The sequence below is a fragment of the Aquila chrysaetos genome, chromosome 24 (genome assembly GCF_900496995.4).
Source record: "Aquila chrysaetos chrysaetos chromosome 24, bAquChr1.4, whole genome shotgun sequence".
NCBI classification, from domain to species: domain Eukaryota; kingdom Metazoa; phylum Chordata; class Aves; order Accipitriformes; family Accipitridae; genus Aquila; species Aquila chrysaetos.
The window spans coordinates 5,593,570-5,619,118 of record NC_044027.1 but is presented as its reverse complement, the minus strand read 5'-3'; the positions used below and the strand labels follow the sequence as shown (position 1 = coordinate 5,619,118).

At 45.3% G+C, this 25,549-nt stretch overlaps 2 protein-coding genes across 6 annotated transcripts in view; one reads left to right on the top strand and one right to left on the bottom strand.

Moving 5' to 3' along the window:
• Positions 1-108: 108 nt before the first annotated feature.
• Positions 109-6,701, bottom strand: ETV7 (ETS variant transcription factor 7). Its single transcript, XM_030000603.2, has 8 exons — positions 6,562-6,701; positions 4,421-4,538; positions 4,000-4,164; positions 3,613-3,720; positions 2,494-2,685; positions 2,048-2,190; positions 1,596-1,696; positions 109-928 (listed from the first exon to the last, which is right to left on the bottom strand). The coding sequence occupies exons 1-8, from the start codon at positions 6,565-6,567 to the stop codon at positions 817-819; spliced, it is 945 nt and encodes a 314-aa protein (XP_029856463.1). The 5' UTR covers positions 6,568-6,701; the 3' UTR covers positions 109-816.
• A 562-nt stretch (positions 6,702-7,263) lies between these two features.
• Positions 7,264-25,549, top strand: part of KCTD20 (potassium channel tetramerization domain containing 20) — a 31,068-nt gene continuing 12,782 nt past the window's right edge. For 2 of the 5 annotated variants that reach the window (XM_030000595.2, XM_030000589.2), the window contains exon 1: positions 17,542-17,576. In XM_030000595.2, coding sequence (XP_029856455.1) covers positions 17,557-17,576 — 20 coding nt within the window. In that variant the 5' untranslated portion in view covers positions 17,542-17,556. Of the gene's footprint in view, positions 7,341-14,407; positions 14,431-17,541; positions 17,577-20,151; positions 20,273-25,549 lie in introns of those variants that run through there. The other 3 variants (XM_030000592.2, XM_030000593.2, XM_030000590.2) reach the window with 3 other exon arrangements.

Here is a 25,549-nt window from a genome sequence, read left to right as displayed (position 1 = left end):
ATTTAAAAACCACACACACATTGTTCCTTCCAGGTCACTAACTGTGCCTGGGTTTGCAGGTATTCCTGCTTCAGACTCAAAGCAAATAACCACGTGTCTGACTATGAATGCGGTCATATTCATTACTGGCTTTGTTTCTTTTCACATTATTTAGTCAGCCAATTACAAAAAGCATTACAAGGAGGTAAAGAAGTTAAAATGAGACCCAGCTTAGGGCATCCATGCAGCCTGGAGCTCAGCCAGGCCTGATCCAGGCAGATACGTCAACACACTCCCACCCTTAATCACAGGAGCAACCCCACAGGAGACAGTGAGATTACAGCATATTTGCAATGTAAGTCCGTTCTCAAGTCACGGAAATGGCTCAGATTCAGAGCAGCATGTTCACGCTTCAGGCCACTGCTTGCTGCAAAAGCACTTCGGTAGACGCTTGACCCAAAGCACGTGCTCTGGTGCTCTCTGCTCAGCACGTCTCGCTGTAAGAATGGAGCAGTCTTTACCAGCAAGTTTGAACCTTAAAGAAAAGCATCAAAATTTACAGAGCAGAAATATCACATTCCCTTCCTCAGGACAGAAGGGAAGCAAGCAGAAGACCAGCCCACACATTCACCTGCACTTTTCAGGGCTGGGGGACAGTTTCTGGGCACGTTTTGCTAATGAAGCCCCAGAGATGTCACAGCTTTGGCTCAGGGCAGGTTTTGAAATCCAGGACCAGCTCTGTGGCCTTCTGTCCAGGAGATGTGGGAGACACCAGCACTTCCCAGCTGAGCGCAAGTCTGTCTGCAACGCACTGCAAGTGCCACCTTCAAAGATTTCCTACAGTGAAACCTCCAGTGGGTTTTCTTTCAAATCTTCATGGTCCTCGTTCTCCAGCTGCTCCAGTTTGCTGGATTTCTCATGGATGATCTCCCCAGGAGTCTTCAAAAACCTGCAACACATTTTTAAATGGCTTTAAGGGCATGTCCAAACCCAGCCCCCCAAAGCAGGCTGTAAATGCTGGAACCCTTGCCCTCGTCAGCTGAGCTCTGAAGCACACCAAAGGGTATCCACCATCCCTGGGCTTTGCTGAGGATCCCAGCTCTTGCTCTGCACCCAGGATGCACCAAGCCTGGGGAGACAAAGCTCAGCACTCATCGGCCCAGAGCTGGCATTTTAAGTCCAAACTAGTCCCAGGGAAGCAGCCAGCACTGAAAACAGGAGGCTTCTGGCTTATTTCCACCCCTTCCTCTGTCTGGAGGTGGACTTCAGACCTGGTGTCACTGGGGAACAGGAGGGACCTGTTCTGCTTGGGTGGGCTCAGGGGCATTTCCTCCAGCACCAGCTGGACTCCATGTAGGATAGCAGATGGATGCTGGCTCCAGGGCAGGTTGCTGGCCCGCAGCCCTGGAAAGGGCATCAGATGGGACCCAGATCCCAGGCGACCCAGCTCCCGGCTTGCAAAGGACAGAGCCTGGACACAAACCCACCAGGATGTTACATGTGCAGGGGAGGGTCTTGCTGGATGAAGCAGCTACCAAAATCTGGAGCCCACTGCTTTCCCATGCCCCATCTGCACTGTCCCAGACAGCTCAGTTCTCTGATCTACTTCATCTCACCTGAACAACAGCTTCTGCCCTGGCTCCTTTTTGATGATGTTGAGTTTGTAGTAATGTCTGAGCGCTCGTGACATCTTCTCGTACGTCATGTTCATCCGGTTCTGGAAGAAGAGAATTGGGCAGGGTTGAGTAAAAGCAAGCACCAACACCTGGTTTGGGTCTGTCTGCAGCAGGACCACATGTGGGACATTCGAGGTGGTTCTTGGGCATTGCAGGCTGCAGCGTGGGTCTCTAATCCAGACTTGCTTCTGGGTCCACAGCCATCATGGTTTGCTTTCCAGGGGACGAGAAAGCCTCCCTCTTTAATCACCAGGAGGTTGGCATCTCTCAGTAGCCCTGTGCCCACCCTGTCTCACCCTTCCCAGTCCCTGTGCCATCAGCTCTGGAGAACGGGTCATGAAGGCAACCTGCAGAAGCCCAGGAATGACAAATGTGTTCTCAACTGCATTTACCTTGTGGTTCCCCCAGAGCTGGGCAAGTCCGTTTGGGTTAACGACGCGGAAGATCTTGGCTTCCTTGTCTTCCCACTTGATGTAAGGCTCGTAGCGGCTGTCAGAGAGGAGCTGGTACACGTAATCCCACAGCAACCTGCAGTCTGAGTGTTGGTGGAGAATAAATAGTCACAGAGCTCCCACTAAGGCACCTGTGCTCCAGTGAGGGTCAATCAGCAACAAGATTGCACATGTTAGCAATGATAATAAATATAAGAAGACCCCAGAGCTCACACACAGCACTTTTATTGCTAGATCTCAAAACACTAGCAGGAACTACAAATTTTTCAGGTGGGGAAACTGAGGCAGGGAAGCACACACTGATGCAGGGAGTAAATGGAAGGGAGACAGATGGGCAGACAGGACAAAGCACAAGCCAAGGAACCAGGCTATAAATTCATATTTACCTGCAATTCTCCCATCCACTGGGGCTGACAGGGTTGTAGGAAAAGAGCAGATGGCATCTGCCCTGCAGCTGCCCTCCAAGCTGTGATGGGAGAGGTTCAGTGGCTCTGCAGAGCTGCGGGACACAGGCTGTTCTGCACAACCCAGGCAGGAGGAAACAGCAGCTGGGGCAGCCTCAGCTCTACAGTCCGTCCCTGCAAAAAAAAAAAAAAAAAACAAACAAAAAAAACAAAAAACACCAAACCAAAACCAAAACCAAACCCTAGTGTACATTACAGCAGGTCCTGGGAGATCTTCCAAAGCCCTGAACCAGGTGGGGAGGGACAACCCAGGCTGGTTATGAGCCTGGTACCAGCCCAGCCAGATGAGGCAGGTGCTGAGGAAAGCCTGGGACTTTCCTAAGGCAGAAGCAGCAGAAAGTCCAGGGGGGTTAGAAAAAACACCAAGTAGGGCGATGGCCAGATACAGAAGAAAAACTGGCATAGGAGAACATACCAGAGTACGGCACTCCCTCATAAATTTTTGTGGGGGTTTAAGATGTTCATCACCCTATACCTGAGCCAGCAGAAGAGCCCAGGAAAGCACTCCAAGATCCACCTCAAGGCAAAGCCAGCTATTAACCACCCTAACTCCTACCTAGGCCCCCTGAGGGCACCAATAAGTCTCGCTGGCCCTGACCAGCCTCACCTGGGACCCCTCCCCACTCCACCCATGGGCCCAGAAGCTCTATTTAAGCTCAGCCCTGGCTCCTCAAGCCTTTCCTAGCTATATTGCAGGAGAACTAGCCTCCAGCTATAGCTGTGCCTCTGCCTGTTGACCTTCCCTGATCCAGATCTCAATCGGCAGATAGATTTCCTAGTGTAGCTATAGCCTTGCTGGGTTACCATGGACCCACCTGGTGCTTAGGCCTGATTCTGACCAGACCTGCTTCATCACTATAAAATTCCTTGATGACCTGGACTTTGTTAGACCTGGCTGCCATCTCCGGGACTGTCCTGCTTGCCTTGCTCAGGTAGTGTGGGATGGGTTCAGCTGGCTGAGCTTCAAACCCCAGATGTGTGCAACCCACTGTAGCTGAGGGCAGGCTCTGTTTGATGGACAGCTGCCATTCTCTAGCATACCTTCCTCTGTGCTCCTGGCTTCCCTGAAGGGTGAGTTCACCAAAGGGCTGCACACCAGAGCTCTTCTTTGAGTCTTAATGTACTGGAGTATTTCATATAACACATCACCTGCAGAGAAGGAAAGTCTGCTCAGATGACTTTGTATTGTCTCTCTCAGTTGATGCTGTTGCTTAGATTTCTGTGCTACAGAGTAAGAGGTTATTCCCCACCCCAAAGCGTTTGCAGTCCAGAGGGAGTAAAGGAAGAGGATTGTCCTTGTCTCCAGCAGCCAACTGGCCAGGCAGAGCTAAAGCCTGGTCTGCTGGGACCCATCCAGCTCCTCTCAGCAGACCACAGCTTGTGCTGTACTTGGACAGTCCTCAGATACACCCTTGCACTCAGTCTAACCTGAGCTCGGAGCTCGGTATCTGAAGTCATCCTTGGTGAGGATGCACAGGGCTTTGCCGTTCATTTCAAACTTGCTTTCGTCAGTTTGCCGAAGGGAATACTCTTTCTCAGCCCATCTTAGCCAGTGGATCACGTCGTCCTTGCTCCACAGTGAGGGCTGGATTCCTGAAACCAGGGGCAGCCTCTGAAACAACTCAGTCCACCTTCAAAACTGCTGAGGGGTGGCAGGGTGGGATACTAGTCTTCTCCATCACCAAATTTTCCCTCTATGTTAAGCACTCACAGGTCAAAAATGCCCCAAAGAGAGAAAATGAACCCTGATAACTGGGTGGGACACCACGGCTGTACCCACGATATCCCACCCTGTGGGAACTCCCTTTTTTTTTTTTAACCAGCATTGACTTGCTCAACATCTACTCACTCAGCCTGCCTGGAAGCTTGAAGATCTCCCCCTCGCTGATGGGTGTGTGTCTGGCCTGGGATGGGGGTGGTATCGAAGCTGTGACAATGGGGCTGGAAAAACTGACTGCCACTTTACCCTGAGGAAAAGAGATCAAATGCATCAGTGGGGGAAAATTCCCAACTGTGGTCCTGCCTTTGCTTTGGAGATGCCTCCACCACGGTAAACACTGCTCAAATATTTTTTAACTGGTTTGTCATAGCAGCATGATATGCTGTCTGCAGCTCTTCCACACTGGCTCTAGGTCCATTACCAGCCCCAGGATGAATCTCTGGTTGCCCAAGACAGCATTAGTAGCCAGAGATCCCCCTCTTTCTCCAGCTCTTTTCTTTAGCAGAGGTACCTGCCCTCATCCAGGCGCTAGATTATCCATCCCCACTGCCCCATGGCTGCAGGGAAGTAGAAGACGGAGCCAAGACTGGCAGAGCCTGCAGTGACTGTGCTGGCTCCCACTTCCTCCAGGTTCCTCAGATGATTGTTGGATGCCCAGGGTTTTAGGACAGTACTTCAATTCTTTAGAGTTGTAAAAATACAGCTGGTAGTAGTGCTTAGAATTTGTCTTAAAAACACTGTATGAAGAGATCTCTTTAACTTTTTCCCCAGTGATCATTTGAGTATAAGTGGAAACAGCCATCCCACAGTTTAGGGAGATGTCCACTCATCTCGCTCGCCTGCCATTAAGTCCCAGCCCCTCAAGAATTACTTTTCCCTCTCGGTTGCTCATAAAGGAGCCCCTCCAGCCTCACTGAACGGGTGAGATGGTCAGCGCTGGGAGGATTGGCAGCCCCAGCACCTCTGCTGGGCTGGGTGGGGGGGTCAGCATCGCTCCCGCTCTGCCTCCGGGCTCTCATCCAGACATGTGAGGCAGAAGGGAGCTCATATCCTGCTTTCAGCCCCATCTAGATCTTGAAATATTACTGGCAGCCAAGCAGATAATGCTTCCCCTTAAAAATCTATTAACATGAATCCCAGCAATTTCTCAGCTTCATTCTCTGGAAAATTAACAATTTTGCCTACAAATAGTATTTTCTGAGGCAGTTGCCAACTCTGGGCACTTCAATACACCCTCAGGCAGATTTTCAGAGGTGGTTAGAGCAGCCAGTGCTCCTCGACCATGCGTGGGGGTAGAGGAGCTGAGTCCCCCCCTCCTTCCTTGAAAATCAGAGTGTGCGCTGACAGAGCAGATGGGGGTTGGACACATCTTAAATGCAAAGCTGGTGTCCCCAAAGTCAGGAGCATGGAAGAGAGGAGCAAAGCGCTCCATCTCTCCCAGGATAAAAGCTTCTCTGTGATCCAGGGGAAGTTACAGCCAGAGAAAGGCAGCAGTTTGGTGATGGATGAGGGGTTTCTTCAGCGGACGGATGAGTGTTGACAATTTCCCTGCTAGTGGTGTAATGATTGCTGGCTGTCTCGGGGTTATTGGTTTTAGCAAAGCAAGCAGCTGCATGATGTTGTATGAGGAATCCAGAGAAACTCCAGTATAAACTCTGAACAGGCTTGATAGCAATGCAAACTCTTTCGGATTCATTCTAAGCAATAAACTACAGGAAAAATAAAAGTGAAAGAAATTGGCAGTGTATTTTGTCTAGAACTCCTTTAAAAAGGTATTTTAGTGTTTTCCCATCGGTGTGACTCTCTTACAACGATATTTACAGTAAAAACAGACCAAATGTTTGATATTTTTCTTGCTCCTAAAGATTTCGAGGGCATGAGATGCATTCTGAATTTTTATTACTTTGTACCAATTTTATTATGTTCTTGCTTTTTTTCCCGCTTAGCTGCTTTCACACACATTTCCGAGATGACATTTCCTTGCTTCAGGAGGAAATATTGTCCTCGGAGGGGTTCGAGGGGGAAAGTGAGAAAAGTAGGGGTGAAAACGAAACGCCAAGATGTGCGAGAGCAGCTTTCGGCCCAGTCCCAAAATGGGGAGGACGGAGCCCCCCCGGCTGCTCCGTGAGGCCGTTTGGAGGTAGACGGGGGGGTCACACCACCCCCACCCCCCCCGGGGCATCAACTTCCAGCCCCTGGGGGTGGGAAACCGGGGGGGGGGACGGGGGACGGACACGGACGGGACCGGGCTGGGGGCGGGCAGCTCTTACCTGCATCCCCGGTGGCGGTGGGTGGCCGCTCCCCGCAGCGGTGCTCGGCGCTGCCCCCACCCCGGCAGAAGCCGGAGCTCGGCGCTGCCCCGGTGCCCGGTGCGGGCGGGTCCCGTCCCTGCGGCCGCTGCGGCTTCGGCGCGATCCTTCCGGGAAACGAAATCGAAACGAGCCGGAGCCCCGGGAGGCAGGAGAGCGGCGGTGGGCAGCGCCCGGGGCCGTATCCTTCCCCCCGCTCCTCGCCCGGGGGATCCCGCTCCACCCGGTGGGTTTGGCTACCAGCACCGGGGGACCCTGTTCTCCCGGGGGTCCCGTCCCGCCGCGGGCTGGAGCGCGACCCCGGGGACGGACGGACTGCCGGAGGAGGGGAGGGATCCCGAGACACGGCGAGGGCGGGTGCAGCTCGAATATTTGGGTTTATCCTTTTTCTCCCACCGGGAGCGACCGGGACGGGACAGCGCTGCTACAGGCGGAGCCGGGTGACCCGGGGAAGCACGATGTGAGGGCGGGGGGAGCCCGGAGACACGGGGGAGGAGGGGAGGACGCGCACCGCTCCGTGAGCACCGGGCCATGAGCACCGGGAGATGCGCCCCACCGTACCCGCGCGCCCCGGGACGTCCCGCCACGCCCCGCCACGCCCCCGGCCTGCCCCGCCCCTCCCGGTTCCCATTGGCCAGTCGGCTCGGAGAGCGGGGCCAATCAGGGTGGGGGTGGGGCCGGGCTTAGCGGCGGGGCCCCGCCCTCCGCCCGGGTGAGGGAGCGGCCTCGGCGGGGACGCGGTGAGTGAGGCCTAAAAGCAGGGGGGGGGGCGGCCGGGGGCCCTTCGTGGGGCCTAGGATGGCCTGTGGGGCCTTCCCGACCCTCCGTGGGGCTTGGGAAGGGGCTGTGGGGGCTCTTTCTGGCCTTCTGTGAGCCTTGCGGGGGTTTCAGGGGCCTTCCCGGCCCTCTCCGTGCTTTGCGGGCGACTTAGGGGCCTGTGGGCGCCCGTGGTATGCTCAGTGCTCGGGGGAAGGGGGGCACTCGGGGTGGGGGGGAGGTCTTGCCTGTCCCCTGCGGGCGTTGAGGAGGATGTCTGTGGGGTCACAAGGGACTCCATTGTTCTCTATGGGCTTTGGAGGGGCCTGTGGGGCCGGGGGGGCTGCCCTTCTCCCGTTTGGGGAGGTGCGTCAGGGGCCGCCTTTGTGTGCGCTGAGGGAGGGACATCTATGGGGCTGGGGATGCCTCTACCTGCCCCGTGTTTACTTGGGGGCGGCTTTGGGGCCTCTCCTACACTCTGTCTGTGTTTGGCAGGGGGCTGGGGCTGTTACCCCTTGAGTTAGTGCTGCATCCCTGCATCTTTGACACGTCACCCCCCTCCCCTGTACTGAGTGGGAGGCCTCGGGGCCTGGACTGTGCCCGGTGTCCTCTGGTGGGGCTGCTACTTGTGACCACCATCACCCCCGGAGCACGAAACATCCTCTTGTCAGGGTGCTGGTTGGTCACACTGCCTTCCTACGCGTGTTCTGGGATTGTAGGCTGGGGCATTGTTATTCTTAATCATGTTTTTAGGCTTGAGTCTACCTTCCCTTTTCTCCCTCCTTTCTGGCCCCACTGTGCTTTGAAAGGGAGCAGGAGTTTCTAAGGGGGTTTCCCCTAAACGGGTGTAGTAGGTGAGACCTCAGCCTGCCTCTGCTCATAGGCACCTTTTTGTGTTGTGACTTTCCCTGTCTCTAATCCTGGTCTCACTCTCTCTGTACTGCATTCTCAATGACCTTAGGCTTTTCAGGGAAGGGGTAATAATAATGCTGGCAATCTTGGTTATAAACCTGGGAGACTGAGAACACACCTCTGCAGGGAGAGTGTTTTGAATTACTTTGCCAGGGTTACTGCAAACCCAGGTCTTGTTGTAGCAGTAAGTTATAGCTTTAAGGCAGAAAATTCACCTGTGCTCCCTGTGCCTGCTTTATCCTCACCACAAAGTCGCAATCCTCCCTGCTGGCATTAGCAGAAATCACGAACTGTTAATTGGAAGGAGGTTGTGTCTGGGGAATCAACAGAAAGGCTCAGCTCTCCCTGTTGAGGTGTGTCCTCATTTACCCTGGTGCCTGGACTGTGTGACTGCCCTGCTGACAGTCACCTGGATTTAAACGTTATAAATACTTATGCCCTCAGTTCATAGAAGCATTTTCAGTGATGTAAGCATCAAAACAGTGAATTGTTTGGCTCAAAAACTGTGGGTTTGTCTGTAGGCAAAGCTGCTTGTGAGAGTTGTTAGTTATTCTTCAGACTGGATTTACACATGCCTTTATTACAGTGGAGCAAGTTTATTTAGAGAAACAGTCACCTTTAACTAAAATAGACTGATACTGTTTACAGCCTCTATGTACTTATGTCACTAAAAAAAAAATGCTCTTTTGCAAAGCAGCCTGCACAACAATTGCTTATACTGGCACAATTGTCTTTATTTTCTATAATAACATCCATGTTAGAGGGTCTTTTATGGTTGAAATTGAGCAGTTTATGTAGACTAACCCTAAGTGAAACCTGTGCAGAAGACTGTGTCCAGACTTATTTCAGCTTCTCTTAAAGCAATTAAGAACAGATTAAAGTAATTTATGCTGTCATGGAAACAGGTGTGTGCTGAGTTAGCTAAATTGGTGTTTGTTTCGAGATAGACTTATTTGCAGCACATGAAATGCTTTTTGATCTCTTTCAGTACTGTCTTTTGCTGCTAGAGTTGAAGGGCATGAGTTTTCTGTTTGATTTGGACTTAAAATGAATGATATTTTTGGTAGGAGTTCATCACATAATTTTATATTTTGCAAGCTTTCTGTTTTGTAGTTATTCTGTATAAGGTTGAGTGGACTTCAGTGGGCCCAGTCAAGCTGCAGGTGTCTACCTGGAAGAAGTTGTAGTTGAAAGGCACAAGCTGGTTATTTATATACTTTTCAACAGTGGTGAGAAGCAAGTTATAGCAAATACATTTGAGCTTTTTGATGTAGATTGCATGTACCTACAGGCAGAGAAAGTGGTTGGGGCTTTGGGGGGTTTGTTGGGGTTGTTTTTTTTCTGGAAAGGTTTTGTGACAGTTCTTTTGAGTGGAAGGTAAGATAGTAATTCCAGAGTCTCAAAAATAGGAAGCCTCATCACCGGTCACAGTCTTGCTAACAGAAATGTATCATCTAAGATCCATGTGAATGTGGCCAGGTTTGTTGGAAGTGTCCAGTATAACATTACTCAGTGTTACGCTTTATTTTTCTGTGCTCCAGAGGTAGCCCTGCGTCTGAGCTACACACAGCAGTAATCTTTGCTCCTTCCCCAAAGTATTTTTAACCATCAGAATTGAGAAACCCTCTTCCTTTAGCTGATTTGATCATAAATCTGACCTTACTTTAGTCTTTTTGAGGTGCCTTCATATCTTGGCATGTTCAGTCTTGCCTTCTCGGAATCCAAGAGGTTTCATAACCACTGGCTTGGAGTTTTCTGTTCAGGATATTGTAACATTTTTTTGTGTGGCAATTCAGTTTGTCTTTACAGGTCATGAGAAGTAAGAATCATGTCTGGTTGTATTAGTTGATGCTTTCACCACAAAGTTTGGGGCGTGCTCGGATGTGTTTGTCACTCAGCCTCATCTTGAACTCATTCCATGTGCCCATGACAGGCAGCCAAGTGGTTAGTTCACAGTGTAGGAGCATAGTCAAAGAAAGCAGAGTATAATATTGTTTAAAAGTAATGCTATTAACTCCACTTTAAATACCTGAAAACCCATAAGTAGAAATTTGGGTGTAGAGAAAGGTAAATGATACTTCACCCTTTGTAATGAATTTGCTGTAAGACTTCAGTGCTGTACAGCAGTTAACACCACCTTTGTCCCCTTTTGCCAAAAGCTGTGATCATAAAGGAATATTGGCCAAGCAGTAGGTAGTAGTGGTAATGTATTAATAATTGCATCACAAAGTTGTAGTCCTGTTATGAAAGTCACTGCATGATGACAGGCTGACTCAGCAGCCCAATAACTTGTGAAAGGAGACTTGCAGAGCTACCTGAAATAGCACATACCTGTGTAGTCTCTGTTAGTTACATGTTCTTGCCAAAGCCAGTGTCAGAAACTCTTCTTCCTATGAGAAAGTAAAATCTTGTTTAATAAATGCAAAGTGAACCTCTTTAGCTAAAACTTTAGCTTGGGAGCAGATTCTGGAACTGCTGCATTCTGCTTAGAGATCCCAGAGGAGTGTGTGGATAATGAGCTCTTTCTTTACAGGAAAAATGCTGAATTGGTGCCTGCTGATAAAGGCCACTTCAGCTGTCTAAAGGATCTCCTGATTTTTAAATGAACTGCTTAATAGAAAGTAAATGGTGCAACTTGATGATCTTTAAAGCCTTTTCCAACCTAAATGATTCTATGATTCTAAATTTAGCTAGAGGATCAGTTCATTACTGGCTAATTTACCCCATATCCAGACAAGCAGCATAATAAATACTTTTTCTGTGGGGAAATGTGAAGGGGTGGGGAGCCACCACCATTTTTTCTTCTACTTTATTCATAACTAGCATAACCAGAGCTAATGAAGTGTTCAGAAATTACCAATTTGGTAAAATTAACATTTTCTGTAGAAGCAACGTGATTGCAATATCTGGTTTTGGGGTGGACTTGGACAGACTGTTGATGAAAGCCCCTCTGATTTCAGGTTTCTGATCCCAAGATCCCTTCTGATTCCAACATGACGGTCGGCTAGAGCTTGTGGACCATCTTTTGCCATGTTAGTACAATTTTGGGTCCCTGGCTTTTGGATGGCCTTGCCATGTGAACTGTTGTCTATTGAACAGCCTCCCAGTTCTGAAAAATTCCCTAATTTCTGGGTCCCGTAGCCCAGACTGATCCCATCTGCATTCTGAGGAGCTGAATTGCCTTCCAGTGGTTGTTTTTTACCAGTGTTTGTATAGAGAAGCTGGGACTTGTAATCTAGGCAGCTCGGGTGAGATGAATCCAACCCCCTGTGCTCCAGGGTAAATAGGGATTGCTTAAGCATGCCCCATGCAGCCCTGCTTTATCCTGGGGAAAAGGAAGGCAACCACTGCTGGGGGGGGCGAGGGACATGCACCTATAGGAGGGACTTCATCCAGCCTGCAGCACGGCAGAAGGCAGATTAGCAGCGTGAATATCAAAAGTGCAGTTTTCTGAGATGAGAATGGCTAGTGGCTGGTCTCTACTGCAGAGCCTGACATCCTGCTTTTGCTACCACATGTTCCCCAGAGAGGCTCGGACAGCTCACAGCTAAGATGGACCCCTGGATATGTCTATGCGTGGTGGGAGGAAAGGCCAAGGAGCAGTGGTTTTGAGGGTCAAAGGATATCCAGCTTTCCAGAGAATGGGGTTATAACAGGAGGGCAGAGATGAGGAATATGTCCTGTAGTCTCAGATCTAGAAGTAGCGGGAAGGTTTTTCTTATCAAGACCTTGTTAGCCTGTACCCATGGAACTGGTGACTAGAATTCCTTTGCAGCAGACTGGGGACTGAACTAGGCTGGGTTGTAACATAGCAGAACCACAAAGGCAAAGTAAAGTGGGCTTTCACATGGGTGTGTTTCAGGAGTCTTATTACACGGAAATAATTACAGATGCTTTAAGTAACTGAAGTCCTGGGACTTGCCTTCCCTATGTGTCATTTCATCAGCTTTCATGGCCATTTCTCCTCCTGTCTCTTGTTGCAGTTCTAATTTGTGGTCAAGATGTGTCCTCTGGCCTGAGCACAGACTGTACGCTGGCCTGTGTATTTTTTGGCCATACCTGTCAGTACAAAAGAGGGCTAGGACTTTTGAAGGGCAGCTGTTCCATGAGGCCTGAAATTGAGAAGTAAAATCAATGGCTGGTAGTCTTAGAAGAAGCACTGAACATGGGCTGTAGTTGCTGAAGTTCAACATTCAGTAATTTCATCTGCAATGACTGGGATTGGTTTTTTTCCCTGGCTTTTGCCCTCAGAACAACCTCAAATGTGTTATGTGCAGCTGTTAAAAATGGTGTTAATTCACCGATTGCTCCTGAGTGTGGGAATGTTCAGTCATTGCATCAGTTTTGCTACTGAACACGCAAATATAGTAATACCCTTGTGAACTATAAATTGGAACAGGTTGTATGTATCCCACTGTCAGAGTGATTAGGCAACTAGTCAGCAATTTACTGTGAGAATAAAAAACTGCCTGGGATCCAATACTGAAATAGCCAAAAGAAGCAAAAAAAAAAAGGGGTGAAGGAAATCGAATAAAGATAAAGAAATGAGAGCACAGCTCTGTGTGTGTCAGGTCTGCCTTTGCAATTTGTGGACAAATAATATAGATTAAAATTTATTAGTCATACTTTCAGTGGCAAAAGCATGTATTACAAGAACTGGGAAATAAATGCAACTACCAACTAGCTCTCATAAAATAGTGCTGTGTCTCTGATCCATGTGTTGGGATGTAGTAGTTTAGTCCATTGAATCAGAGAGTTTTCAGAAGGAAGCAGACCTTGACAGCCATAAAAATAGTAGAACTGAACCTTGTGCCTAATGCTCCTCACAGCAGAGTAGTGCAAGAACGTACAAGTCCAGTGGTAGCCTGCTCTTGTGACAGCAATAAGAAATGGTGTATAATAATTAGTGGTTGCTGCTGCCAGATAATGCTTCTTGTATGTCAAGTTTTGGCAATGTAGCTTTGAAAAACAGATTAGGCAGGCAAAAATAGCGAGGCCATATTTAATAAAAGAAGGGTTTCCTCAATAAATATAATTCTGGGTCTAGAAAGTGTAGCTGGGTTTCTTGGAGCCCAGCCCTGTGGCTCACCCCGCTGGGACAACAGCTGGTGACATTTCCTTTTTGAAATTAATCTGTGAGTCCACATGATACCATAGGGTGTCCTGTTAATGGTCTTGATTAAGCATATGCCCCAACTTCAGTGATTTTCTCAGTTTAATAATAATTGACATTCTTTTTCTCTAAGTAGTATCTGTATTATAACTTGAATGACTGCAGTTCTCACTTGAGGTGTTGTGATAGCTTGGAGAAACTGGAGTGAAGGGTCCACAAAGGAGGTGAGTAGGGAAAAGGCAGGAAGAAACTGTTCCCAGTTGCTGTGTTGCAGCAGCTGCAGCAAGAGTTTGTAGTAGGACTGGAAATTAGCTGAGTGGATTTTACAAGTCTCCCAGTTCATGTGCAGTTAATATCATCCGCTAGTTCATCATAACTGCAACAAATAATGGAGGGAAACAGAACAAGGAAGCTTTAACCCATGTGAAAGCTAGCTAATTTCTTCTTCCTCTGGGTGAGTGGATCAAAAATCATGGTATTGCATAATCTCTAGCCACGGAAAAGGTTACGTCTGCCTGGAATGTTATCTGCTGTAGCAGTTGGTAGTTATGAATGAATTCCCTGATCCATTGACATAAATGTTCTGGCAGGCACTTGCACTTGCAAACCTCCTTGTAGTCTAATGCTTTTTGAGAAGACTGCTCTTCGTCAGGTGTTAGTGACTGATACAGACTCAGGAGATGGAAGTTTACAATAGCAAAGGCCTTTTATACAAATATGGTTTTTAGAAAGAGACTTTACTGCATGTGTTGGGAAGGAGTCTTTCAAGGTTTTCAAAAGATTTGCCTTATTTCTTGTAACTTTGTTCAGGAGGCCAACTAAGGAATAGAAAAGAAATATAGATTATTTAAATTTCACTAAGTGTCAATTTGCTGTTACCATTCGATGATTTTTTTTTTTTTTTTTTTTTTAACTATGGAGTTTAATATATAAGGAAAATCTTTTTTCTTCTACAGGATCTACTTTGTTCTGTTTCCTTTCAGACAGACCAAGGTGCAAATATGAAAAATCATAAGATTATTGAGTGATCTTCAAATCAGGTGATTCAGGTATATTTGTGAAATGGTTTAGCTTTAATATAAAGCACCTCCAACTCAAGTTTTTGCTCATATCCATAGTTTCTATGAGATCCATTCTTACAGTGTGTTAATTAGCTAATGTTTGAGTCATTTTGGGCTAGACAGGTTTTAGCTTTTACCCTTAATGCTGCTTATCTCTGGATTAAGCTGTGCTGCACAGCAATTTAAAACCTTTTTGAGTATGATCAAAAGCCATTGATTGGGATGCTGCACTAATGGAGAAAAGTATTGATTGTGCACATTTCTTGGGCATGTGTGAGCAGCAAGTGGGAGAGGAGCTTTCTCATTATCACCTCCCAGAATAGTCCCCTGTTTCAGATTCTGTAACAGGGCCTCAGCATGCGTCTGCCCCCCTCTGCAGCAACCTGTCTGTTCCATTTTCAAATGTATGGGTGAGGCTGTGGTCAGATGTGCTGTTTTGGCTGCTGTTGAGTGGTAGGAAAAGGTTTCTGTGACTCAGCTCTGTGTCACTGCTCCCAGCCTGCTGAAGATGGTAGTCCCCTCACAGGGCTGTATGATGTGGCGCTCTCAGAAAGACCTAAATGAACGTATTTGATAGTGAGGAAATGCGTTTACGTGCAGTTTTGCTGTCAGACTTGAGGAGCAGTGATAACCAGCTGGTTTTGAGATGGTTAGCTTTGAATGTGCTGCATGAGATACTGAAGTGAAACCAGTCAAATGATGTCTGTTACCTAGTGTTGGATGAGCAAGGGGGAAACTGGATTTCTATTTACTGGTAATTATAAAGCTGTGGAGAGCTTAGTTCATTAGGGCTGTACTATATTTAAAATGTACCCTGTCTGTCAAATGTCCCTACTACAGAATGTTCTTTGCCAAGATCATGGGGTGAGCCTCTTCTTTTAAAAGCTGTTTTTGAAACTCTTAATTGTTTTCAGAAAATTGGTTAATATGCCATGACATATTGGTTAATATGATTAATATGCCATGTGGCATCTGTATCTGTCTTCCCTTTGTGCTGTTAAGTCATTCCAAGACCATTTTAAAGGTGTTGTGGACAACTATGGGAAATGCCATTTCACCACTTGTGGAGTGGGATTACTGCATTTCTGAAAGATGTAATTCTTACTAATGCAGAAAATAGACTCTCCTCCAGTCTCACCCTCTGTGTTGCAGACACTTACTGCTGTCTTTAATGAGGAGCTTGTCACAGCTGAATTAAAAATAACAATTCAAAACAAAACCTCCTGTGAACTCAGGCCAGCCAAATTGACAGCTGTGAGACTTAAAGGCTTTACTTATCCCAGAGCAGCTGGAGCCCTGACAATGAGCATACCAGCACCCTCGTGCTGCCCCAGCAGTGTCCCACAGATGGGGCTGGAAGCTGAGATTTCTGCCCATGTGAGTTTTGGTCCAGGTTTACCACCAAGAGGTTCACTTAGGGATGGTGGTTTCTTGTAAGCGTCTTGTCTAGCTGGCTGCCGTATTGAAAATAGCAAATTCATTTCATGCAGTCCACATTAAGAGCTCTAAAATGTCACGGTTTTGGTTTTGTCTGATCGGGATTGAGTTGAAATCCTAGGGTTAGAGAGAGCTGCTTTGTACATTAATAGACCCTTTAATTAGCAGGTTTCTGTCATGGTTTAACCCCAGCCAGCAACTAAGCACCACGCAGCCACTCACTCATTCCACCACCAGCCCCCATTGGGATGGGGGAGGGGGGTGGAAAAAAAAAAAAGTAAAACTCATGGGTTAAGAACAGTTTAATAGAACAGAAAGGAAGAAACTAATAATGATGATAATAACAATAATAAAATGACAATAATAATAGTAAAAGGATTGGAATATACAAGTGATACACAATGCAATTGCTCACCACCCGCCAACTGATGCCCAGTTAGTTCCTGAGCAGCGATTCTCCCCAGCCCCACTCCCCCAGTTTATATACTGGGCATGACATCACATGGTATGGAATACCCTGTTGGCCAGTTTGGGTCAGCTGTCCTGGCTGTGTCCCCTCCAAACTTCTTGTGCCCCTCCAGCCTTTCTTGCTGGCTGGGCATGAGAAGCTGAAAAATCCTTGACTTAGTCTAAACACTGCTTAGCCACAACTGAAAACATCAGTGTGTTATCAACATTCTTCTCGTACTGAACCCAAAACAGCACTATACCAGCTACTAGGAAGACAAATAACTCTATCCCAGCTGAAACCAGGACACTTTGCAGTAAGACCTATCTTCTTAAGGATTTATTAAAATCGTGCATAAGCTCTACTATTGGAATATGCTCATTTATTTGTGAATCTCTTGGATTATTCAGCAGAGGAGTTGAATATTCCTCACAAGGATAGCCTTTGAAGACTGTTTCCTTGAAATAAACATTTTTTTTTAAATCCTAGCCTTTCTTTTGCTTGTTGTCTTTGAGATAAACACCTATGAAACCAGATGCAAATTTGGCTAGAATATTGATGGGTTGCTTGCTTGTCAAATTAAAAATGAGCTGGGGCGGACTGTTCTGGAATACATTTCAATTTTAGAACTTTCCACTTTCAAGAGTGACCTTATTCAGTGCCCAAATGGGCACCTTTTCTCTGCACGAACACCTCATTATGTGTGTTGAAATAGGCATCGTCTCTGCTTTTTCAATTTTGTATATTTTTTTTTAGTGGTATTTTCCCTTTTTTAAGCTTCCACAAAATATGGCTACAGTTCCTGGCTAATTTTGCTGAAATGTGACACTAGCCAAATATTTTTGTGAAAGAATTATTAGTCACATAAGAAAGAATGTAATGGAATATTCTTAGAAAGTGTTATAACTATGCTTGACATGTAAAATATTTATCCAGACATGTAAACAAAGGAAGAGGTGTCTTGCCAATGTACTATTGTAAACCGTAGTTATTTTGAAATCTTGAGCAAGATGTTTTTCAGTTCTTGAAAATAGGGTATCAAGTTCTCTGCTGACATAAATTGACAGAGTGCTAATGGTTGGCTTTAGCTAGCTGCAATTTTAGCCCCTGCTCTTGCCTCCCTAAAAATAAATAAAGATGTGTTTTCCTGATGAGCTGCAGTTGTGCTAGAGAAAACTCTTCTGTTTATTTTGGTTTTGGATTACTTTAGTATTATTTGCAGTTTACTAATGCGGCTGCACTCTAAAAGGTAGGCCTTATTTTGTTTTGCTTTTTGTTATTGTCTCTATCTTAATGTAAATTAAACAACTTGCTTGGTTCAGAGAATTCCATTGTTCCTACAGACCATGCTGATAGTCTTCACTTTGCTTGTGCCTGTGCTCATAAGGAGTGTCTCAGCCCTTCGGCCAGACAGTACAGCTGTAGCTTCTGTGGCTTTATCTGAACTGGCTTCCAGTGACTTGTCCTGCTGACTGTTGCGGTGAGATACGGCAGTGCCTCGTGGGGATGCCAGATAATTACCCTGGCAGGGATCTCATGCCAGCCTGTCTCATACCAAAGTTAGGTAAACATCTCCTGTGCTCAGTTATGACACTTGAGTTTTGCCAAGCCTGGTTCTGTTCTTCCACACTGGACGCAAACTGTTGCTGGACCTTTAATCAGTGACAGCAGTGCCTGGCCCAGAGCACCAGGGCCCTGTGCTGCTGGTAGAGGGGATGGCTTGCTCTGCTGTGCCCTCTTCCCATTCCCGTGTCCCTTGCACAGCCCTCCTTCAGGCCTTGAAACAGAGGCAGAGGTGTATAGGTATATCAGAACTTACTCAGGTTAACATCAGTAAGCACGGAGCTCCTCCTGACTGTAGTACAGATGAAATGCTTTTTCAAGATGGGAATATTTACTTTCAAATTTAATTGCATTTCATTGAACAGTATGCAGCTTCCCTCGTTGTTTTTTGTTTGGGGTTTTTTTGGTGCTGTATGCTTTGTTACTCTGAAATCTCTTTGGTGAATAGCTACCGTAACTGTATTCAACTTTCAAAAATCTGCCATCTATTGTTAGTTTTTCAAGCTGCTGCCATGTCATTGGTTAAAAATGAATGGCAGTTGGAGTTGTAGCAGATGAGCTGGGAATGAGTGAGCAGTTACTTGTTGGGATCCCTTCCAGAGAAGGAAGGTGGAGTTTTAAGCTGCTCGCAGCCTTTCTAAAATAAGAGTCAAAGCAAGGAGGTGCTTTTTGCTATGGGTGAAACATCAACTAACTTTTTGTAGGAAGCCAAAAGTTTAGTAAGGGAGGAGAGGAATTTTGTTTTAGTCTGAATATTCTCTCTATGGATATTCTGCTGTAAAATAAACCATTCATATTAAAACTGTTGTGTATTTCAAAATATACTGATTAATACAGTGATCCTCACCTCAAGAGGATCCACACTGGCCAGTTGCTATGCTAAAAGCAAACAGGGTAGTTTAGCCTTTATGGTGCTGCAGGCTGCGTGTTGGTGTTGGGACCCTGTGTTGCAGGCCAGAATTGCAGGTGGTGGGGGCAACAGCTCCAAGTACTGGGCTTCAGACACTGTGCAGTTTCTGGCTCTCCTAAGGCCACTGTGGTGAAGGAGACAGGAGGGGTTTATGATGTGTTCAGCCCCTCAAGTGTGAGCTGAAGTGTTAATTTATACCCTGCTGCTATCTCCTTTCTGATTTTGGGGATGAATGCTCTACTGCATGCTTTGGAAGTGCAACAAGCTGCCTTGATCTTGAGCATTGTGTGCTCTGTGTGGATTTTCATAGTCCTGAATGATGGCAACCTGCCTCACCTTGTGTGGGACAATATGCCTTAGTGATTAGAGGCTGTTTCTTTAGGTTCCCCCCAACCTCTTTAACAGGCTACAGGTGCTTTATTGCACCTGTATCTAGATAGACTAGAGAATTGGGCATTAAAGAAAAGCTTGCCCCCAAACCAAGTGCTTGCAATATGTTATATGTATGTACAGTGCAAAGATGAGTTAGTAAATTAGTGAGAACTTGTTTTTATTATGTTGGATTGTATGGTTTGTTTTTAAGTAAGATACCTCTTAAGGCATCTTTCATTAATCTATTTAGGTGCTATGTACTGTTCAGACTTTAAAGCTTGTCAGTACACACATATGCTTTATCACTAGCATGAGTCAGGATGAAAATAGTTTCCTACTTCTTCAGGTTCTCTTTGCATTAAAATTTATATATTATTCATGATATGTGATACATTTAATTCCATTGTTCTGTGAATCTGTGTTTGGAGCAGTCTCTGAGCAATCCAGATATATCTTAGGGGAAAGCATTAAGAACAACAGAATAGATTGATTTAATATTTGAACTGGTAGAGGGTAACATTTCCAGATGACGTAAATGTGTAATGCCTCTGCAATGCATCGCGCGGGCATTGACATATCAAAATAACTCACTTTATCCTCAGTTACTGTAAGTTTGTTTGGGCCCAAGTCCAAGGTCTTCTGGACTTGGGAATCTGTGTGCACATGGTTATGTACATATTCAGAAATTCTGGTAGTTAATTCTTTTCTGCCTGCGTAAGGGATGTGTGGCAGATGAGTGGCAGGAGGGTGTTTAAGCATATGGCATCACGGGTTTAATAAAACTGTGCCTGAACCAGGAATCTGGGGAGAGAGAGATTTGGGGGGGGCTTTTGCTGAAAAGAGGAGGCTTAATATAAAGCTATTTGTTACAATACATATTTTTTTAGATTCAAACTTTTCATGAATCAGCTGGGAGGGACGGGACGAGGACTTTTAAGCTGAAATATTTACGTGAATCAGACATCTGGGCGTTGGGGGAGTGACCATTGCTGCACAAACAGTTTAAACTCTGTAGCTTTGCTGTGACTTAGTGCTTCCCTCTGTTAAAGAAGGATTTCAGGATATTGGTGTTGGTAGCACTGAGAACACATGAGCCGCCAGTAAGTAAGGAGCTGTGGCGTTTGAGAGGGGGTGCTTGGCAGAGGGTTTGCTCTAGAGTTACAATAGGAAATGTGGGTGATTATTTCTGTTCAGAAGTTCTGATGTCTGCAGGTATATTGGACTCAGGGTTAGAGCTTTCTCAGAAATACTGTTGTCCTTATGCTTTTTTGTATAGCTTATAATTGAGAAGCTTGACTTCTTGTAGTGTAGATGTAGGAATTGAAATTGTGTGAATTTGAAACCAAGTTAGATTTAACTGCCTAAGAAGAAAAATTGAGAAAGAAAATAGCATTTTAAAATCTAAAGGGGTAAGGCAGGTCTTGCTTTTATGCTTTGTTGAAACGTTTTTTTTTCTGAAAGCTTTGTAAGTAGTTTTGCAGAAAATGGTGGAACAGAGAACAGGGGGCAAAACTCTTTATTTCTGCTGCTACTGCTCCTGTTGCAGATTTTCACATTAAGTATTTGTAGCTTAATCTAACACAGGTGAAGACAGAGTGTAACTCCTAGGTGTCACCTGGCTTAAAACTTTATTTAGCTCAGTATTCTGTATTTTAACAGGGGAACTTTTGTTTTTCCTGTCTCTAGAGAAGAATATCCTGGTTATATTTGCAACAGTTCATCTTTCACCAGAGTTTTTCCCCTTACCCTGATCAGATCTGCATACTCCATCCTTCTGCCTAGAAAGGAGGTCTATATTCTGTATGGGCATGGCCAGCTTTATTTAAATTGCTGACTGAATTTAATCAGATAGCACTAGCAAAGCTGCCATTACTACAGTGTTAAGAAGCTCTTTATGAGGATCAAATATAAGAACTATAATTTTTCAGATGACTGTCTTTAACCCAATACTGTGAATAGTGGAAATAGCCTTTATAGGTTGCTTGGTTGTGCTCTTTTAACACTAGTACCTTGAGCCTCACAGGGAGGGAAATAGCCCTAGCAAAGCATTAACCTGTTGCCTTATTCAGAAATTTTGTTCCCTTCCAAGACACCCAATGGTAGGACATTACTGGATGCAGTTCATCTATTCCAGTTGATGAGGCAGCCACAGTATAACTTTACTATTTTGGAAAAGCCTATAATAGGTTACTTCAGGTTAATAAATCTCAATGATTTTTCTGCATGTATTAGTCTTGGTGATTATAAGTTGGCAAAATAAATGATGCTGTCAGTGTGGGGCGCTGATGTGTGGGTCAGTGCCATCAGCAAAGATGCGAGCTTTCAGCTTGTAAATGAGGCGCTGGCAGTTACGGGAGGACCTGGTGAACCATGGGTCTTAAATCAAGGCGTGGATGTGCAGTGTTAAACCATGAAAACTGTACTGCAGACTGTAGTTTTGAATTGCATTTGTAGAAACAGTGGATTTTTGTTAAGACTCAAGTAAACGAGTAAGTCTGTAAACTTTCCTAACAGTGAAGCTCTATGCACAGAATAGGAGAAAACAATCAAGCATTTCATCAGCCTTCTTGCTGTCTCTTGCCAGAATTTGCAGGCTGTCCTGCATTGCATCAGTCCTGCTGGACGTTATTTTCCACCTATATTTTGAAGCCAGATGGAAAATAATTCCTCTGTATATTGATAGAGTTATTTCATAACAAGCAAAAAGCCTTTTGTAATATGCCTGTGCTAGTTCAACCTATACATCAGCCTTTTATTGTCTGGATATGTTTGCGTCTATAGCGCAAAATGAAACGAGGATCATTAGTAGGTATAAGAAAAGCATGTTAAAGGCTCCAGGTAGATTTTCTATCTGATGCAATCTGGGTGAATGCACTTTTATGTTGTTCTCCTGTGGTACAGGCATATCTACAGGTGCCAGTGAGTGGCCAACCTCAGACCTGTCAAGTGTTATGTTGCCTCGAGCATCCCTTGTTTGATTCAGCCACACAGGGCAGTGCCTGGGGCTCAGACCCTTGTGCTAGAAGGTACACTTGCCCAGGGCAGCCTGGTGACACCAGCTTCCCTGCTTATGTGAGACTTCACGCATGGCCCTTCACCTTCTGGAAGAGGATAAAAACTGATCTAGACAAGTCTTACGGTTAAAAGAGTAGTAGTAATGAGGAACCAGATTTGTACCTGACAACTGGAAAAATGCTTTTAAAAAAACCAAAGACCAAAAAAACCACCTGCTGTGAGAATGAGAGAGCCTCTGAATCTTAAAATCTTTAAAGACTGTAGAATTTGGCCAAAAGCAAGGAGTAGGATTTAAAAGCAGGATGTGTCATTGCTTTGGAATTGCCTTTCTTCTAATGTAAACTCTGCAATACTGATAATGTGGGCCCATCACTCGCTTTTATTTTTTAGTAGATAAAGAATCGACAGGCTTGTGTTTACTCCCAGCAACTTGTAAAAGGAAAGGTAGCTTCTTGCATTTTAAACTCTAGGGGAGTTTTTTATACAATTGATACTAAAGTTGTTTTTTAATAGGCAGGTTTTATACTTACTTTGTCTTTTCCAATTTCCTAATGGTGCTGTGTTTCCCTCTTACTGGGAATGCAGAAGGGAACAAAGCAGAGCATAAGACAGGAGGCTCTGTTGAGACTAGAGCAGGCACCGCCTGGCAGGTTTTTTTCCTGTGCCCTTCTACGCCGTTTCCTTTCCGTACTTTCTCCATTTGATTTTTTTAAATCTTCAGGGACTCCCAAGTTACAGGTGTGGGAATGAACAGAAGCTGGGGCCAAAATTCCTAGGGTTTGACTCCAGTCTCATTCATGCAAATTCAAACCTGCTGTTTTCAGTGGATTTCCTTCATATTTACAGAATGAGACCCCAGATCTGTTCTCAATCTTTAATAGAGCAGAAAGCTTTACTTTTTGCCTTTCTTTCTAACGGTTGGATTACTCTTATTCTGCACAGCCCTCTGGTATGCTTCCCTATGACTGGGGAATTTTTATTGCCACTGAACTGAGCTGACAAGCAGTATGGTTGTTTTTCTCTTCCTCCTTCTCCCCGGGGAAGTATGCATCTGATGATCAAATGCAAATAGTTTTTATGAAAATTAGAAAGTTGGATTGCTGCCTACTTGCCAATATGATATTTTTTCATAGCAAGTTTCATCACTGCTTTTTCACTTAACCAAATTCCAAAATCGTATAGGGTGCACAAGAGCAGACCAGCTGAGAGAATATGAATGTGAGTGGCGAGTACTACATGAGAGAGGCCAGGTTAACTCACTCAGCGTGGTACAGGACTGAAACAGCTAGACTGCATCTGGCCTCCAACTGACAAATCCACACGTTGTGTATGGCACAGCAAAGCCTTGGCCAGCGGATCTCTCCTGGCTTGAGTATCTCTGTGCTGCACTCCCGTTGTGGTTTAGACATACCCTATACTGATTTGCTAATCCTTTCGTACAGGAAATGCTTCTCATTATTTATCTTAAGCCTATGAGATTTCTCTTTTTCTCTCCAGAGGAGGAATTCAGTCATTGCTAATTTGTTTTTCTGCTTTTATGTTTAGAGACACTTTTGACATGTTCCAAGGATATCTTTTAGGAAATTAAAGCAAGGCTAAACTTTTTTGAAAGGCATGCAATTATATTAGAAATAAGTCTTGTTCTAAAGTAGTAGACTGTAGAATTAGGTCAGGCACACCCTGCATACGCGTGTTTCCTGCTTGCTCATATTTCTGAGAATAATTGTACATGGGAATGTTTTTGTAGATTTACAGGAGTGTTGTCTCCTTAAAAATGAGTTGTTTGGAGTTTTATTTAAGTCATCGTGGTTACGCTGTGGTTTAGGAAGAGTGGAAGATTGCTAACCATCTGATTCACTCGATCAATGTGCTGGTCTGTCTTCGCCATTCGCAAACCGAATGGTGAAATAAGGTTACTCACTTCTACTATTTTTACTCTCTTACGACTTCCTTCTTGTCATGCCAGATGACAGTGAAGCAGTACATAAGCTGTCATGTTACAGTAAAGGTCTTTACTCTTCAATGGATTTTGACAGCTCAGCTTTTCATGAGTTTTCTTTGACATTTCTCTGAAGTTCTGCAAACTTGATACCTAAATATTTTTTAATGGCTCTTTTAAAAAAAAATCCCAAGGGTAAGGATAAGGAACAAGTAATACAATAAAAAGTTAGAAACCAGCAAGTCTGTACTGATACTTTTGTTACCTTTTGCTTAATAAAATGACCTACATCTAAATGGGTTTTCTCTACTGGACACATTACTGTATTTGAGTTTCTTTTCTTTGCACACATCACCTATGTACTGTTTATGTTGGTCTGTACAAGTTAAGCCATTCAGCTCCTTCCAGTAGCTGGGTAAGAGCTATGTACCTAGGGAAGTGGGTTTGGATGTGCCTCAGATTCGTTAGGGTGGGGAAGGATAATGTGCTGAAGATCCTCCCAGCCCTTTTACATTCCAGTACACTTTCTTCTTTCTCAAGAATTACATAGAACAAGGATCAGCCTCTTTATCTCTGCAAAATGTTTGTAGCATGACTTGTTTGTGCCAAAGATGCGTTGCTGCTAAAAACTGTTTCCAGTTTGTGTTTAAAAAAAAAATTTAAATATCGCCTCCATAATTTTCTCTCAACAAAAGTGTTGGCTCTAAACAAGTTGAAATAAAGATGACTTCACTGTGACCATCAGCACATGGTTTGGAGAACAGAGATGCTTGTTCAGTTGCACAGCTCATTCTTAACATTGTCATGTTCTGGAGGGAGGAGGAACCTACATGCTCCAAGTTAGGCAAAACCAATGGCCCGAGTCAGGTGTGAATTTTGATTTTTGACTGTGATGCTGATTTCCTTTCAAAAAAAAAAAAAAAAATCACAGCCTATTCAGGAGCTCTTTCTCTGATCTTTAGTGCTGAACGTGACACTGGGCTTTTGATATTCATGAGTTCCCAGCTCCCAAAATCCGGCTGTCCACAAGCCATGAGTCTTCAATTCCTCTACAGCCTGGTCCGTACCTGGTCCTTCAGGATCTGAGCATACAAACAAGTTACTGAGAAGTGAGCTAAGAAGTCAAGGTGCTCATTTACTGCTCATGATCAATTCTGTGGTACCAGCCAATTTATGCTTACCAGAGGGTAGAAACGTGCATGGAAACAGACCTCAGAAGAAAATGGTAACCTGCTAGTATTTGTCCTGCTAACCACAGGGTAATTGCTGGTGCATGGCCAGGGAGCTTGAGTAGTGAACGTGCTAAAAGTCCGTGTGTAACAGTTAGTGGACGTGATACTCTGGCTGGTCCTGAAGATTATGTCTCTTTTTCTGTGTCCCTGTGTTTTCTCATAAAAGAATTCCCTGCAGTGCTTCCCAGGGC

Bases quoted from the DNA above. Each gene is read 5' to 3' on its own strand.
- ETV7 (XM_030000603.2), bottom strand. The intron at 4,165-4,420 runs GTGAGTAGATGT...CCCTGGTTTCAG, and splicing joins CAAGCTTCCAGGCAGGCTGA to GAATCCAGCCCTCACTGTGG. The intron at 3,721-3,999 runs GTTAGACTGAGT...CCTTCTCTGCAG, and splicing joins ATACCGAGCTCCGAGCTCAG to GTGATGTGTTATATGAAATA.